At 38.4% G+C, this 18017-nt stretch overlaps 1 protein-coding gene across 1 annotated transcript in view; it reads right to left on the reverse strand.

Annotated features, from left to right (window-relative positions):
• The window catches only part of MYZAP (myocardial zonula adherens protein), a 60627-nt gene that overhangs the window by 38642 nt on the left and 3968 nt on the right, over positions 1–18017 (reverse strand). Inside the window, exons 2-5 of the mRNA XM_013128249.3 lie at positions 15834–15923; positions 5425–5583; positions 2834–2926; positions 270–383 (exon numbers count right to left, since the gene is read on the reverse strand). Coding sequence (XP_012983703.3) covers positions 270–383; positions 2834–2926; positions 5425–5583; positions 15834–15923 — 456 coding nt within the window. The remainder of the gene's footprint in view (positions 1–269; positions 384–2833; positions 2927–5424; positions 5584–15833; positions 15924–18017) is intronic.

The raw sequence follows: 18017 nt of genomic DNA on the forward strand, positions 1-18017 counted from the left end.
CATAGAGACATGCCTAATGACATTAGTCTGCTGCAGATCATAATCTCTTTATTGCACACTATTTTTAATAGGTTTTTAAAAACAAAGGTGGTGGAATTATTTTTTTTTTTGTCTTTGCTTCCTAAATCAGCTGCCTTAGATAGCCAAGACAGTACATTATGGGCTTGTTTAGTGTTAGAATCTGTATCTGTCATCCGTGTTTTATGTATGCTTTTAAATCCACATCAGAAAAGGCGGTTATTAGCTGTGAAACAGCTATTAAAATGTACCTGCAAGTCTATTGATGCTGATGTCAAGGAGCTGTTCATTTCACTAAAGCTATCTAAGGCTGCAGCCTGCACTCGCACATGATTCTCTAAGGATTCCTGATGAGCATTTGTCACCTGAGCAGGAAAAGAAAAAATAAATAAAAATTATATAGAATAATGTTCAAGTTTACCTATTCTTTTAAAGGGAGCTACATAAGAGAAAGACCCCATGGTTAATTTTCACAGTACTAGGATGTTTAAAATATACATGCCTCAAACCATGTTCTTGTACCTCAGAAACAAACAAACAGAACTTAGAAACCAAATACTCTTAATAGGAATAAGGCACAAGTATCTATGTTTATTGCTAATCTGTAATTGCTGTAAAAGCTGTTCTTTTTAAGAAGGACAAGAGGATATTTAGCAGATGGCTACTCAGAAAGCTTATGTACATGGAGTGGGCAGATTTTGAGAAGTCAGAGTGAAAAGCAGAATAATGCAAGAAATGAGAAAATCTAGAAAGGTTTTGGTGAACCGTAGAATAGCCTTAATTAAGAAGGAACTGACTAATCAGGTCTGCAAAGAAGCAACATCAAGAAGACTTAAGGATGAAACAACAGGAAGCAGGTAGGAAAAGTCAGCCGAGAGCTTTGTTGTGTGAAAATGTCATCTTCTGTCGTGTACAAACACACACGTGTAAAACCTGGAAGGGGTCTGGGGGTGATAGGCACAGACTGGCATTATTTAAGAGACCAAAACCCAAATTGTGTAAGTAATAATGAAAAATCCAATGAAGAGAAAAAAATTGTTACTAATGGAGACCAGCCCACCTCACATTCTTAGATGGACTGGATTTGTTTCTTGATGAAAACATAAGAACAGTGGGGACTGATATGGAGAACAATGAGTGTTTAGTAACCAAGTCATACACAGATTAGGTCAGCATAAGAAGTAGAAGCCAAGCAGTTACAGTTAACCCTGTATAAACATGTGCTCATGTAAAAACAAACAAACAAAAGCAGAAATTCTTTGGATGGATTAAGAAAGCTACAAGATAAGAGCTGAGGTGAAGAAGCATACCGCCCAGGGCAGTATATTGGAAGTACAAATTACAAACAAATTTTATGAACAAAAAGTGGTCCTGGAAATTGATGGGGAAAAAGCATAGTGATTCAAAGCTGAAGCAGAGTATATAAATTATTTTAAACAGAATCCACAAATAGCATGGAAGATGGCAGTCATGTTAACCCAAAGCCAATAAAAAAACCCAACCATACATTATTAGGTAGAACAATGCTTGTGTTTTATTACAGGCAATGTAAAGTATTAAAAAAGGGGGAAGAGTGTCTCATAATGTGCTATTTATGTCAGAAGGAGTACTTCATAAACTGCTAATTTGCTGCAGAACTAGAGATTCTGTCAGAGCTGATCAGAAACCATTAATTAAGAGAGATGTCCAGACTCATGCAGGATTTCTACTGGTCTGACAGAAAGATCTGGAAGTGCCAGATATCACCACTGTGATATTCATCACTAACTGTTCACTAAGGATCAGCAGCAAAGATAACAAAACTTCATCTGCATCAGCATTTGCCTGTGTGCATGCCGGGTGGGAGACTTACCTTGTTGGCATCATTAAGACTATTTGACACAGTCTACAGCAACTGAGTTTTCTCCCCCTCTTCAAGTCAGGGTGATTTTCTTGTTGTTGGGTTTTTGGGTTGTTTTTGGTTTTTTGAGACTAGTTGCCACAGAGGTACCAGTTTAACAGCAAGTTCTGATCTTTATACATAATAGAGCACGCAGAGAACTGACAGCCTCCAAATGAGGATGGCAGAAGGGCACAAGTCAGGCTCCCAGTCCCCTGAAGTCAGAATACCTTTAATAGCCAAAGCTTCACCTGAACCAGGGCTGTGAAAATCAATGTTGAATATCAAATCCACAGCAAGTTTTCAGGGAGATTTTTTTGGACCCAAGAACTCAACAGTTTTATATGAAGGATACTTACTTCTACAGACTGCAGCAGCTTTTATTGCTAAAGCAGCATGTCAGAAGAAAGAGAGGTCATCGAATAACTATTACAAGGTTCAATTAAGAACCAAAAGGTAGGTAATTTTTAGAACTGTCAAGCACTGTAATATTAAAAAAATACTGCTGCTTCTTTCACTATAGTGTTTAAACAATGAAGTCAGTAAACCAGAGCAAAGTCATTTCAATGACAACAAATTGCACTTTACTCCTAATTATGTAAGTTATTTATTCAATTCACCTGGCAGCTTCATGGCACAAACATCTCCGCTAATTACCAATACACACAGACAACGCTATTAAGATCACTCTTTTATTTCCAAGAAGCAGACATTTAGTAATTCCATATATGAAAACATCCCTGCCCTACCTTACCTTCCTGGAGGGGAAAATAAATATATAAAAATTTAGATGTTACATAAAACAATGAACTAGAATGGCTTGAGAAATTATTTCTGTTCTGTTGAAGCGAAAAAAAAAAAAAAAACAGAATCTTTTTAGATAACACTGGGACAGTTATTCTCATATGCCTTACCTCCAAATGAATGTGTACTTACTTTCAGTTCATTTGTAAGTTGCTGTATTTTTCGTTTCATTTCATCATATTCACCATACATTTTCTTTCTTACTTTTTCCAGAGTTGCTCTAACCTGGTGTCAGAAAAAAAATGAAATACCTTTATCAAACTTACTGATTATACTATTTATACTAGGATGTGGCTTTTCATTTTGATATGTTCTTCATTGCTACTTTCAGTAATTTCCATTATTAATCTACATTTTCATCAACAGCAATTTACTCCTAAGAACAAGACACAAACTTAAGTCTCAAGACTTGTCTACATAGTGGTGATACAAATAAATGTCTCTGAGTAATGCTAAGCTTCTCTGTGCACACTGAAATGCTTGTAGATTAATAATTTAAATAATAAATTATCCATAATTCACTCTAACATGATTACTAAACAAATTAAAATTAATTTGAGCATATAATGTTTTCATTCTGAAAAAAAGAAGCATCCACACATGGATTTAATACACCTTCATACTTTTTAAAGTGGTTAATTATTTTTCCCTAAGTATCCTTTGAAGATAAACCCTTTAATTTAAGACTTCAAGGCTTGTACCTAGCGAAACAATATATTAGCATAAATTTATCAATACAATTTCAAATCTGAAGAACAGAATAATCAATTTGATTTTATTTAAGAACCAAGGATGTAAATTATACTTTGCCTTCCAAAAATGAAAAGATGGGGGGAGGGAGGGAAAGCATGCTGGAAGACAGCTTGGGCTTACATGCCATTGCAATTATGCACACAACCAACCTTCTCAAGAGCACACATTGTAAACACTAGTTAAATGTTTGCCTACAGTTTACGTTCCAGCTATATAATTCAAACTCCTCTTCCCCCCACTCCCTATCAAACACAGACTGATTGCAGATAATCTAGGGCAGCAAGATTACCTCCTCACTGCACAAGCTTGGGGAATGTGCAAGGGGAAAATAGTAGTGCCTTGTAGAAGAGGGGATGTTTCTATCAGCTCTGCAGTATACCCACTCTCTCCAAGAAAGAGGGGCATTGGTCACAAAATCTGTGCAAGAGGTAAGCCCAAGCCTACCCCAGACTACGTGGTCCCTTTAGGATAAGAAACATGAAAGGCAGACAATTCCTGCACTTCACCTCAGAAAAAGTCCCTTGCCCTGTCCCTCCCCACATATGCGCACATGTACACACCCCACTCCCCTTCTTGCAAGGTACATATTTGACTCAGCTACAGAGGAAACTGTCAGCAGTTTTGATGTGGCCCATCATTTCTGGTTTAAGTCTTCACATATGTGGTGTACACTGAGGACTTTGTTTAAGACTACTTTTAAAGATGAAACGTATCCGGCAGACCAAATTTCAGCAGTTAGCATAGCTGAACACAGCTGCCAGAAAAGAACAAGAGCCAGTTTATCTCTTCCCATGGTTTTCCCACTTTTTCCTGTAAGAATCAGTAACCTGAACACACAAGACATGCAGTCCACCTGGTCTGACACATCCCTCCATGCCACAAGCCAGCTATGAACAGCAATAGGGCAGCCCGGGGAGCCAGCCCTCATGCAGATTCACCCATCCCTGACACCACCCCAGCAGGGCAGGCAAACAACCAGGCAGGCAACCAGCAGCCGACGCAGCTCACATGCCATGCCTGCACTGCAGTGGTGACATATCCTAACTGTGAATGCAGGAACTTGAGCATGGTGAATGGCAGGAGCAAAGAACTGTGAGTAACAAAGGAGAGAAGCAAGTGCTGATAGCTAGAGATCAGACAGATCTAAGAGCACACATAATTATAGCCTCTTACACTATTATTTTGACTCAGTGTTACTCCCTTTTATATCAATTCAGTTTGCACTTGCATCAGTGCAACACATAGACCAATAACTTCCTGAGTGGTGAAGGTGGATGGAAAGAGAAGGTCAGATTATCTGCCCTAAGCTAATTAGAGGGTTACTGCCATAGCCTGAGAGCCAAGGACTGATGGTCAAAGAGATGCTGAGTTTCAAGCACAGAAACCAGCCATGTCAGAAATGTTTTTTTTTTTTTTTCCAGGAGAGCTTCTGCCAATTATGATTAATAAGCATGCACAGAGAAAGTAGTACAAAGTCATCCTTATTAGGCTGACTATTTTAAGGCTGCCCCAAAATATACCCAAGTGATTTTACTGTGTCACCTAATTTAGGAGCCTTTTCAAAACTGGGGGATTTGGGAACAGGGGGGAAGCAGAAGAAGAGAGGAGGGAGTTTATCCTTTAACCTGTCTGCCTACATAGTTTCTTCTGTACGACATTTGAAATTCTGAAGGCTTCAGGACAGGAACCTCAGTATCTGGCAGTCTGCACGCCCAGCTGAGGCCCAGTCGGCAAGCACTAACAAGTATCAGTTGACATAAGACCTTGAATCTGGACTGCACAGTCCCCAGGGATAAAGCACGCTTTTTTCCAACTCAAACACTAATAAGGCAAGTCTTCAGTTCAGAGTAGGTTCCCAATTCAGATTTGGGTGTTGGGCTAGACATCAGTCAACCCATATACACTCACAGCTCTACAGGAATATATGGACAGGATATTTGATAAATTTTGAAGCTGAAAGCATAACTTACTTCTTTAATGTAATTCATCTCCTCTTTCAGCTGATCAGCTGACCAGCCATAAACCACCATTTCTCTCTTATGGTTGTTGTCAGTTCGGTGCACGACACCATACACCATCCCATGAGAGAGCTTTCCTGGAGACATGCCATTAGGTACATGGTAGAGCTCCTTAAAAATAGAAAAAAAAAAGTTATTTTTAAGTCAGTACTAGAATAAAAAAATAACAAACAAAAATACAGTATCACAGGGCCACAGGAGACAGTCAACTCTAGTGAAAGCACAGCAGTACCTAAGAACACCAGTTCTCAAAAAGTTTTGGGGCCAGACAGTCAGCCTTCATGGTTTTAGGAAGAATGACCAATTTATACTTGATACAGATGATAGAAATGTCTAATTTCCACTGGCTTTAATGGTAGTGATATAGGTACAGCTAGAGACAATAGGTTGGATTTGTGCAGGGAGAGGTAAAGGCATGTGACAGAAAAAGTTATCCTGGCTTACTTTAATTTACCAATATATGCTAGTAGTAAATGTTCTGCATTCTTCTAGCTCTCACAGTTCCCTTTAAACTTGTGCAACCACAGAATTGCCCCTCACTCCCCAGACTCCCTCCTGAAGGAAATATAAAAATTCACAAGTTCAATCAAAATTATAGAAAGTCTTCAGAAGGAACTAAACTAAAACATTTTCAGCAAGGTCCCTTAAACGGAGTTCAGAAAATACTTGGTTATACTGGAGGTAAATAAAGGAGAATTTCAGTTTGCATTTAAAGCTAACTAAGGACCTTCAAAGCAATCAAACATTCATTTCAAGGCTGCATTGCTCTTATAGAAGTTATCAAACTAACATTGTAAGAGCCAAAGCAAAGCTATGAAAGAGCATTTATGTGGGTGTTTCAGTGTTGTTAACGATTGTAGGAGGATAAAAGTTTGAAATCAGGTCTTGATAGGTAAATAGAAAGGCTGTTTTAAAACACCTACATTGTTATTCTAATGATCTCCAGAAATTTGTAAAACAATAAATTTGTGTCTTCCTTTGCAACAGACTCCTCTTACACATCTCATCAATGTACTTAGTAACAAAAATACTCATGCTAACAGTAGGAATCATTTCCCTTGGCATGTAAATAAGTATCTGCAAGGTCAGATGGAACTATCACCTCCCTTCCAATCAACTCAGAGAAACATCCTTCTGTAGCAATCATCTGAAACGAGTCAGTCTCCAGAAGAACTAATTCCTTCTCTTGATTACAAAGAATTAAAAAACATAGTTTAGATGAAGATGTCCACATTATGATTTTTTAAAAAGGAAAAAAAGATTCTTACCTAACTTTGAATATTTGAAAACTAGGAACCTAAAATTAGGAATTATTTCTAAATAGAAAGTTAGAAAGACACAGTCTTGGAAACACAGTTGTTACTGCCTAGCTTTGCACCTTGTTTTTGAAAGGCCAGTGCATGAGACAAATCAGCCTTACACTGGATATACAGTCCATGGTTAAATTTGGGAGTATTTACAACAAAGATCTTAAGGCATAATCTGTTTGGGTTTGTTTTGTTTTTCAGTAATGACACTGTAAGAAAACCAACAAACTTTGAGATTCTTTACTAAATTAAGAGTCTAAGCAGTGTCTAATACTGTCTTTGACACTGAGCAGAGGCTGAAAGAGATGAAGCTCAGCATCTTACATCCTCTGCAGCTGCATTGTAGAGAGTCTCCAGTCCTTCACCATGACTGACAGTGGGGATAACATCTGCAGTCTAAAGCAGTACCACTTTCAGCCTTTAGCAGTCAAACTAACACAACTATGGTGGCAATGTAAGAATAAATTCTTCTTTGGGTAAGGGAAAAATGAACAGGACAATCTACTTGCAATAAGAAAAATGGGTAAAGACAGATATTTGGTTTATACTGTCACTCCCACATGGCGCTGAGATTTTCTCAGCACTGTAAATCCTACAGGCCTTTCCTTCACCATATCATTACTGGCTTAACCATCCTGCTGCTCTGGGGGTGTGTGCAGGGCTGGGAGGGAGACAATCACAGAGCAGACGCCTGATAAAGAATGTTTCAGGCAAAGAACAACAAGGCTATAAAGCAATCATTTAAAAAGAAAGCCTTAAAACCACTTAATGGAAAAACATTGGGCAACCAGCTTTCCTTACACGATATCATTTTGCACTTGGAAAATATTATATGCAAAGCTTCACATCCTGATAATCAGAAGTTTCATATTATGTATTATTGGGGGTTTTGGTTTGCGGTTTGAATGCATACAAGCAAAAAGCCCACACCTGGTTTTTGAGAGTAGAGAGAACACGAAACTAGATGGGTACATGACTCAAAACTTTTCTGTGTTTGTTTGCTGTTGTACATTTTCTTTGACAGTGTCAACGCAGCTCCTCCCCCGTATCTGTATAAAGGGATTACATACAAGTTTCCATCTTCCTGATAACCAAAAGTATAATCACTTTGATTGCTTAGAGATTACTAAGGCGCCAGACACTGAATTCATAAATCCATACACTTTACCCATGATCATTCCTTTTTTATGAGATGAACAGCTGAATACCAGTGACTACTAAGACCCTTTGTGCCTCCAAAACATTAGCAGAATTGTTTAAAATGCTATTTGCAGAGTTCTGTATGAAAATTATGAGCAAGTTCCTTATTTTTAGAATATTAATAACACATTCCTAAGGAATGTGCTAATTTGAAGGATCCTCCCACAACGAAACACTTACAAATTCAGACCAATGGGTTTGCATGACACATATTTCACAGAAAACAGACAAATTTACATCATAATGGGCAGTACATATAGGATTAAGTATGCACAAAGCCAGACTGGGTACATGTCTCTTGCAATAATCCTGTACTTCCCAGTTGTCTGTATTGCACAAGCCTCCCAAGATGCTCTTGTCACTTCTCTTTCAGAAGAACAAAAGAACCTCCATCATCTGCTCAGTGTCCCAGTTCTACTACATGCTGTTTAAAATACAAGATATTGCTCTTACCCCCACTCTTATTTCTCCTTCGTATCACAACCCCCAGGGCAAGTACCTGTTAAAATTTCAGTGCAGTTCTTGCCTGATTTAAGGCTGTGCAAACCAACAGCTATACAAGTATTTGTTCTAATTTCTTTAATCTTTTTCCTTGCTGCTCTATTTCAGCTATACTCACCTTTTACACCCCTGTTTGTCTGGTCAGTAACTTTTAATTTCCACTTAATGACCACTTGTTTCAGGGTCCAGCATATGCCCTGAGAAAATATGGCTAACCTTATATAGCCTCCTCTTAGAGGAAGGGTTACATCAGAAAACTTTGCTCAGTGCAGGTTTGAGAGGTGGATAGGTTGCTTTGCTTGTTGACTTGACTTTGCCTCTAAAGGAGGCCTTGCTGAAAGGCTGTTTCTCAAACTGCTCCACAGAACTGCATCAGTAAGTACTCTTTGAGCATTCTTTCTGCAGTTTGTCTCCTGTCTTAAGCTACTTCCACCCACCTTTGTTTATTTTCCTCCCTTCAGTGCCTTGTCCTCTGCTCTTCCTCTGCCACATCTTTTCACTTCTACAAATCTTGCATTTTCCACATCCCCAGGGACTACAGAATGTTTCTAAGCCAGGTATTTTTCATTGTTTTCCTCATGTGCCATGCATATCCACTCTCAGAACTTAGATATTTTTCTGAGAAGAGCCTTGCCTGTCTCCACTCTGATCTGCAGCAAGGCATCTCAGTAATAAGAGAATAAGTAATTATGTGCAAGTATTTAGGAGCAAGTAAATACTGTAGATCTAACCAGTGCTTGAAGATGGAAGGTTTCATTAGATCAGATAGCCATTCCTGTTTAAGGTCAACGTATCAGCTAGCTCCAGTGAACAGGGAAGTTCCAGTTCCTGCACCGCAACAAGCACAGTTGTTGCCTCAAATTGTGCTAAAAATCCTTCTAATGGGAGCTGCTGATCTGAAAAGGCAAACTTAGCTTAGGCAATTTGTGACTGTTTCTTTGTACCTACAGTCAGTTATATGACAGACCAAGGTAATAGCAAGAACACATCATGTTGATGAACATGAATACAGCAGCTTCCAGGAAAATGCTTTGTCTGCGTTGCAGCAAGTCATGTTGCACTTGGTATGATCATACCAAGCATGTACTAAAGAAACACAGATGATGTTTACTTAATATTTAAAACAGAAGCCTACACCCCAAGGTTGCAAAAGTATTGATAATTGCCATGTATCCTGTTTATGTCTGTGTCCAAGGAAGTAGCTCAAGTAGCATGAAACATGTGAAGCAAAGACACTATCAACACGAACACTAAATATGAAGGTGTTAGCTACTTTTTGTATTGCCAGTTATTTTATTGGCATTATGTAAATAACACCAGGAGATGATTTGCTTCCCAGTGTTTCTTCATCAGTTCCTGAAATGTAAGTCAGATACCACCACACTTTACACTTTCTCCATGTCCCAAAATTGGAAGCAGATCTACAGAAAAGGACCTTTTACCTCAAAATAAAATATAACTAACATAATGACTGGCACAATTCTGGGTTTAGTACTCATATGGCCTTAAAATTTTGTTAAATTGTGCTCTTCTTTACCTACAAAATCTAACAACTCTTGTTATAACCAGAAATGTATCAGCTAAGCAAGGCTTTATCTTTCCTTCTGTTGCCACATTCCAGAGGTTTCTGAAATATTCAGTTATTTTTTCACTTATTCATTAGTAGTATACATGGAAAAAGAACATCCACATTCTTACTTAGCTTACATATTTTCTGTTCAGTAAAATGAAAAATTTATGTTATTGAGCTCACCAAAGAAAGTTGCTGTGCTCTGACAAAAAGCAGCTCTATAGTCCTCTGCAGCCCATGAAACTCATGTTACATTTATGGATGTTTCATATATGAATAGTATTAAAATAGGGAACATATGACATAGACAAGAGTGTTCTTGGATTCGTGATGCTAAATAAGAAGCAACATTTAACACACTCCAAAAAATGGAAGTGACGGGCATTACATGAAAGCAGTATCTACTCAATGAAATCTGTACACAGAACAGCAATACTTGTACACAAAGTAAGATCAAAAAAATACAGCAGTAACCACAGAAGTCAGTGGAATTCCTTCTGTAGTTTTCATGTAGTGCTGTTTTAATGAATGTGTCGCTTAATTAGTACACATCAAAAATCAAGCAATCAGTGCTGCAGAGGCTGAAAAACCCATTACCACCTCTAGCAGGTGAGTCACATTTGTAATGACACAACTTCTGCTGTGCTGGTGGGAGTGAGCAAGCAGCAGCAGATCAGCAGAGAAAATCAGCACTGTCCTAAATTCAACACACACAACTGATCCAGGTCTCACACAAGTTTCTGCTCGATTCTGTCCATCACATATGGGAGCAAATTCCCCTTCTGGCTTCTTTACAGCCTACTTTTTTGTAGGGAAAAAAAAAAAAAAAAGTTTGCTATGCTTCTGTATTCCTGCTTAGGAAGCAAAAAGATTTTCACCTCTTGGTTGTGATGCTTTAAAAGAATAAAGAAATTAAAGAGTTTGAGGATATATACAGTGAAAGTACCAATTAGAGTTTAGGACTAAACACTGTTTCAAGCTCTGTTTGAAAGCTACAAAGACAGGAAAGTGGCACAAATTTCTAGAGTGTTATCTCATTTTAATTGTCATGTTCATGTGTCCTAATGAAAACTAAAAATCTGTCTATACATGTCTCCATATTCTACCCTCGAATGCCTAGCTGCAGCTTGCAGTGACACTTCCAAATTTAGCCACCCCACTGAAGAAAGGGGCTGATAGATAAAAATAAGCCCAATCCCAAACAGGGACAAAACAATTGTCTAGTAACCTTTCATTATGCAAGAAAAGGCACACTTCAGACATACAGATTTTACATACAATCCAGCATGCACAATATTCCTTTGTACTTGGTGAAGAAAACAGCCTCACACTACTGTCATCCATTGTCTGTGATTAACAGAAGTAACGCAACAAAATCAGGATAGTTTCAGATTCTCCCTATGCAAGTGCTAGCAATTCAGAAATATTTAGCAGTAGGCTTTTAGCCTGTAAAAAGCAAACAAACCAATCAACCAGCATCTACTTGTGACTTCAGTTCTCATATGCTTCTTTCAAGGTATCATGCCTAAATATGAATACAAAAATCCAATTTGAGCACAAGCTCAGACCCCCTTCCATTTTTGAGATCAACTTCTGCATACCATCTGCCAGCCCTTCACAAAAGACAGGGAGAGGCCATCCTAGTACAATAATGCCTGCAGCAATTTTGTTACAACAAAACTGCCCAGCTCCATCACTCTGTTTTAATCTCATATAATGTATAGCAATAAAAAGTCAATCTGGAAACTTAATGCACTGATAATAGATATAGTGAAATACAGCACACATTTGCTGCCAAACTTAGACTACAATGAAAAAGGCTAAGCTAACAGCTACTAACACAACCAATGAAGGGGTGATGTCTCATCTGACCTCAAGCTCCAAAAAAAGTTACTGGGAGGATCAACACTAGCAAGAGCTTCTGTGCAGTTCCCTAGCTGATTTTGCAACTGAAACATCTCTCAACAGTACTGAGCCCCAGAAGGATACAGAAAAGTAACAAATAGTAAACTATCTCTATGTCACATTAGGGCATCTCAAAATCACCTCCTCCTAATGAAAGATTTGAAAGAAGAGATTACAAACAAATGTCATGCCATAGTATATTTATAGTTTTCTGGCATTCCCTCTGACACAGCAAGGTCCCTGCTCTCTTCCCTCACCAGCAGCAGGCAGAGGCAGGGGAGGCTGTCTCGCTCTGGCACTTGTCCTGCCTAAACAGGAGAGAGCCTGGCAGCCAGGATCAGACTGCCTGATCTGCCTGAGTACTCCACCAAACACTGTACAAACCCAAGAATTACCCTGTAGTTCATTTCTGTGGAGTCACACTAACATATTTTAAATACATGTTCCATTTAACATGTTCCCATTTTCCCCACACTCAGCACTAAGAGACAGCCCCAAACTCCAGATTCCAACAAGAGACCTGCTGTTAAATTTGATTCTTGGTGAAGCTGTATTTTTTGACCTTAGATTATAAAGTGCAAGGCAGAAAACTGAGCACCTCCCTAATTTCTCTCTGTTATCCCTATTTCCAAAAAGGGGGCAGAGTTCTCATAGGACTGTGCAAGGATTATCTAACATTTGTAAAACCTGTTATTCTCAAAGTGCTTTGAACAACTTCATTAACACTAAGTCAGTTGAACATGGGCAGATCAGCACAGACACCTGATCATTGATGTACGAGATGCTTTATTTTCTTAATTCAGATTTTGCAGTAAAAGAAAAGCATCACTGACTTGTCAGGAGTCCTGTGTGCACTATCTGTTATTGTGTAATCAATTCAAATACATAAAGCAATACATTACATAGACAAAACTCTTCAGGTAACACATTACTGTCTTGTTTTAGAGACATGAGAAAAAAAGGGTTCATGATGTGATCTTTTTTGTACCTGCTTCTATGCACTATGACTATTTGTAGGGCTATTTTTTAAATTACACAAAGACCATGAGATGCAAGTCAATAACACAATTACTCTGTGTTCCTTAATTGCTATGAAATTGACTAATCGGATCCCACCTAGCTCCGAAGATGGCATGTATGCTTTCTAGAAGCCCTTAAACTGTGCAAAAGTATTGAACTCCGGAAAACTACTCAAAACATACAATAACTATATTACATATCACTTTGTTCCAACTAAAAAGGACCCATCTCTTAAAAATCACTGTGCAATATATCAGAATGTAAGATGAGCCAGATAACTTATTTACTACGTTAACATCCTCTGATATAAACCCCACTTGCCTTTATTTCTGTTATGGGGGAAATACAGGTCTCACCAAATACAAGGTCCCACAGGAAAAAAAAACATAATCACATAAGAAAGTCACTTCAAACTGTCCAAGCCCTAATCATTCACACTTCTTTCTTATTATTACACTACTCAGCACAGTAAAATGTGTAAGCCATGAGCCAATATTCATCCTCCTCAAAAACAAACTGACATTACTCTTAGGGCAATGGACCCATATGCTTAGGCCACTCTCAGAGTTTCTGCAGATCCAAACTGACAAGAGACCAACAGAGTAAACAGTGAGGGAAGCTACTCTATGTGCTATAAATAAACACCTCTGTATAAAATTAATTATTGCTATTTAATGGTGGCTAAAACCTAGTTTGCATTGAAGCCTCTTTCATTCACTCTGTAAGTAACACTTCTAGATCCTCAAGGACAGATCACTGTACCAGAGCAGATCTTGTGGTTTAACTGCAACTGGCAAGTAAGTGCCACTCAGCAGCTCGCTCGCTTCTCTCCCCTCCCTGGTGGGATGGGGAGAAGAGTCTGAAAAAGGTAAAACCCATGGGTTGAGATAAGAACAGTTTTAATAATTTAAATAAACTATAATAATAAAAAAAATAACAACAATAAGAATAGGGAAATGAGAGAGAGAGAGAGAAATAAAATTCAGGAAGCATAAGTGATGCACAACACAATTGCACACCACCCACTGACTGACACCTAGCCCAACCCAAGCAGTGATTGGTGGCTCCTTGCCAACCCCCCCCCCCCCCAGTTTATATACTGTGATGTTTAATAGTAAGGAATACCCCTTTGGCTAGTTCAGGTCAGCTGTCTTGGCTGTGCTCTCTCCCAGCTTCTTGTGCATCTGTTCACTGGCAGAGCATGGAAAACTGAAAAGTCCTCGATTTAGGGTAAGCATTACTTAGCAACAACTGAAACATCAGTGTGTTATCAGCATTGTTCACAGACTAAAGCCAGAACACAGCACTGAACCAGCTACTAGGAAGAAAATTAACTCTATCCCAGTTGAAACAAGGGAAGTAGTGTATGAAAAGCTGAGTGTACACAAGATTCCAGCACAACAAATATCTGAGAAGGAATCTTTATCTTGACCATTTTTCTTTGCATTTATTTTTATTGTTTTAAATTGTTTGTCTTTGTGAGCCATTTTACAGTTATGTTTGCTTCTGAATACCACCAAGAAAATATTTTAAATAAAATCTATTGCTGTTTTGCTTCCTAATGTCATGTTGTTACTCAGACACTGGCTCTGGCAAACTTAGCCAACTACCAAAGTATAAATGTGGTGAAGTTGTGAAGCCTGTGCAACGTCCCTTTCTAGTCTCTCTCCATCCTTAAGACAAATTAAACATTATCTATTGTTCTGAAAGAGCTCTTAAAGAAATAGTTCTACACCAAAGCAGCTGTAAAATTTTGCATATATGTACACACTTCTGAACCATTCTATGCAATTGACCTTCAAATCACTTTCACTTCAGAACAATCTTGAATTCTTTATTTTGTATTTTTTATTAGTACACGTCCTGGGTTCAGCAGTATCAGTCATTTTTCTCCTTCTTAGTAGCTGGTGCAGTGCTGTGGTTTTGATTCTCAGCCTGAGAACAGCACTGATAACACCAGTGTTTTTAGTTGTCGCTCAGTAATGTTTATTCTGACCAAGGACTTTCTGAGTCTCATGCTCTGCCAGGGAGGAGGGAAAGCTGGGAGGAAGCAAAGACAGGACACCTGACCCAAACTAGCCAAAGAGGTATTCCATACCACAGCACGTCATGCCCAGTGTATAAGCTGGGGGCAGTTACCCGGAAGGGCTAGGTCACTGCTTGGGTTAGGCTAGGTATCAATCAGTGGGTGGTGAGTGGTTGTATTCTCTTCCCTTGTTATTTCCCTTATCATCATTATTACTGGTGGTAGCAGCAGTGGTTTTGTGTTATACTTTAGTTACTGGACTGTTCTTATCTCAACCTCTGGGAGTACATTCTTTCAATTCTCCTCCCCAATTCCTCCATGAGTGGGGGGAGGAAGGGGATGGAATGAGTGAGTGGCTGCATGGTTCTCAGGTACTGGCTGAGCTTAAACCACAACAGTATATCACCCATTACCAAAATTAGCTGCCACAGCAAAACATCTGAGTTTGAGCTCCCTACATGTTAAGGCTCAAATCTAGCACCCTTCAGGTGAGGATCAAGATCCTGTTTAAAGCAATACCTCTTCTTGGTAGCAGTTTCCTACTCTTTAATATATAAATATTAAATAATCAAATCTTAAAAGTATCTTAGTCACAAATCACCTACAATCTCTATGCTGTTCCTCTACTACTGTTCCACTTTACATACAATTTTGCTGTCCTCAACTGCAAGGCTCAGGCTTAAAGTTCACAGCTGACTTGCTCAGCTTCCACATGTTCTGTGGTCTTCCAAGATCTGGGCTTTGGGCTCCCAAAACAACTAAGTTAGCTTCTGTGGATGGCAATATTTAGCCATTGTTTACACAGAATTTAACTTTGATTCTCAAAACTTACGTTTTTCTTCCTTTCAGGTTCCTTTGCTCCCTGTTCTGGCTGTGAGCCTTCATCAGGAGGTACAGTCAAGCGTAACCTACAGACATTCATCTGAAAGAAAAAGAAAGGTTTGCTTTTAGATTTACATGTTACAAAAAGTTATTTTAATTACTTATATTATGGAATGAACTGTACGAACATTCAAGTTTTAATTTAGCATTTTTTACCTGCTGCCTCACAGCTGACAAAAGATTATTTTTTTTTAAATTGGAGGGGTTTTTAGCTGGCAAGAAATAATTCAAAGGCATCCCCATAATTACATACCTGAAATAGCAAAAATCCATTTAAATCAACAACATGTTCTTATGTACTCATAAATGACATTGAGAGCTGAGATAACAGAACAGTAAACATGATTTTCTAGTTTCCCAGTTCTGTTTGCAGATTTAGCACACTTTTAATCTTAGAAGGGGATTATTTAGAAATATAATGTGTATTCCGGAGTGAATGCTTCTTTTCTGCTCAATATGTATCAAAGCATTTGATCCAAGGATACCTTAGCACTGCAATTCCACTGAGTGTGAATAGGAATATTATTGAAATCTGATACATACAAGCTGTTTGTAAAAATTAAGCTTCAAAACACTTCAGAGAAAATTTAAGAGGTATTGTTTCCTATCTGATTTCAAAAAAAGCCATTCTCTACTGAGGAAAGAGGCCAGTAGAGTTGATATCTTTCTATGCCCAATTGCAGTTTGCCTTGCTTTTGTCTGAGATCTTTGGTGTAATGATATTCTTCAAACAACACATTCCATACAAGAAACTTGCTCATGAGATGTTTACATGGAAAACAACTGCAAGTCCTAAGCAGAGCACAGAAAATAATGAAATGATAAATTTGTCAATTCAGATTTGAAGCTGTTCATTGATAACAAACAGGCCTCTTAAGGCTCTTTCTCAAGATGTCTAAAATATCTCTTTTATGATTACTGTGGGCCATCACCACTGTTCTTCTACAGTCCAGAATCATACCAGATCTAGGTCTTTGTCATTTCTCCTAACTACCTACTTCAGTCATGTGCAATGTGTACCTTCTCTCTGAAATACACCTTTCAGCCACACTTGTCCAGACTCACAGCTTGTGTCTTGGTCACCACAGCACTTACTCTTGCCTTGAAAATAACAAGTATTGTCTGCTCACAGGCATTCAGAGCACAGCAGCAAAGTACTTTTCACAGATCCCAATTTTTACTATTTTATAAGTCACTTCTTCCAACTGTCTCTCATATCAATCAAGCTAACTTGACTTAACTTTCAAGGCTCCTTACAACACAACCTCCTCAGAGGACCACTACTCAGCATCACAAGGATTCCTGTTTTCCCCGTTTCCAAACAATGTATGTACCTTTTTTAACTTTACCAACAAGCTTTAACTTTTTCTTCTTCCCAAGCAAAAGCAGTTGGAAGAAATACCTGCAAACACCTGCAGCAACTTCACTATTTTAATTCCACCCTTTCTTTGAATCTGTTGAAACAAGAAATCAAACAGTGTTTAGACTACTGGTATGCTGCCAACTGGATTTCAAAAATACTACTTTATATTGCTTTACATCTTCCTCTCAGTTTGGTATTTCGGGTCTGCAAGGCCTTCTACCAATAAGGAACAGTGTCCTGAAACACAGATACGGTTCCTGTAAAATACGTTAGCTGTGTCCATATTATAAAGATGATCAAGGTGAAATATAAGCTACTCTTTAGACACTTTTGCGGAAGCTACTTTTTGTGCAGTGGGCTCCTCACCATTAATTTGTCATTCACCCATTTGCTAACAAATCTAGAGCAAGAAGCCACAGAGAAAGTGACATAAACCCCCCAATACTTAGTATAAAACAGGCTATGCTTTCACATTTGCTAAAGAATTCTGAGACAATGTGTTTTAAACCGATGAATTCTTGCACATTGGCTTTTGACACTGATTGTCTGCTGTGTTCTGAGCACACCACACTCTCCCCATAAACTGCAGAAGCTGCAGGTGCTTCCTGCTTACAAGTTAGTTATCAAGATGTATTAATTAGAAACTTCTCAACTTCAGAGCTTATTTATTCATAAAGTAATTAATGCCACCTTTTCTCACCTATTTATTTTCCATTTCCCTATGCTCTTTCTTCCCATTAGCTTAGCAAGGCTCTTCCCTCTTAAAACACA

The sequence above is a fragment of the Melopsittacus undulatus genome, chromosome 9 (genome assembly GCF_012275295.1).
Source record: "Melopsittacus undulatus isolate bMelUnd1 chromosome 9, bMelUnd1.mat.Z, whole genome shotgun sequence".
NCBI classification, from domain to species: Eukaryota; Metazoa; Chordata; class Aves; order Psittaciformes; family Psittaculidae; genus Melopsittacus; species Melopsittacus undulatus.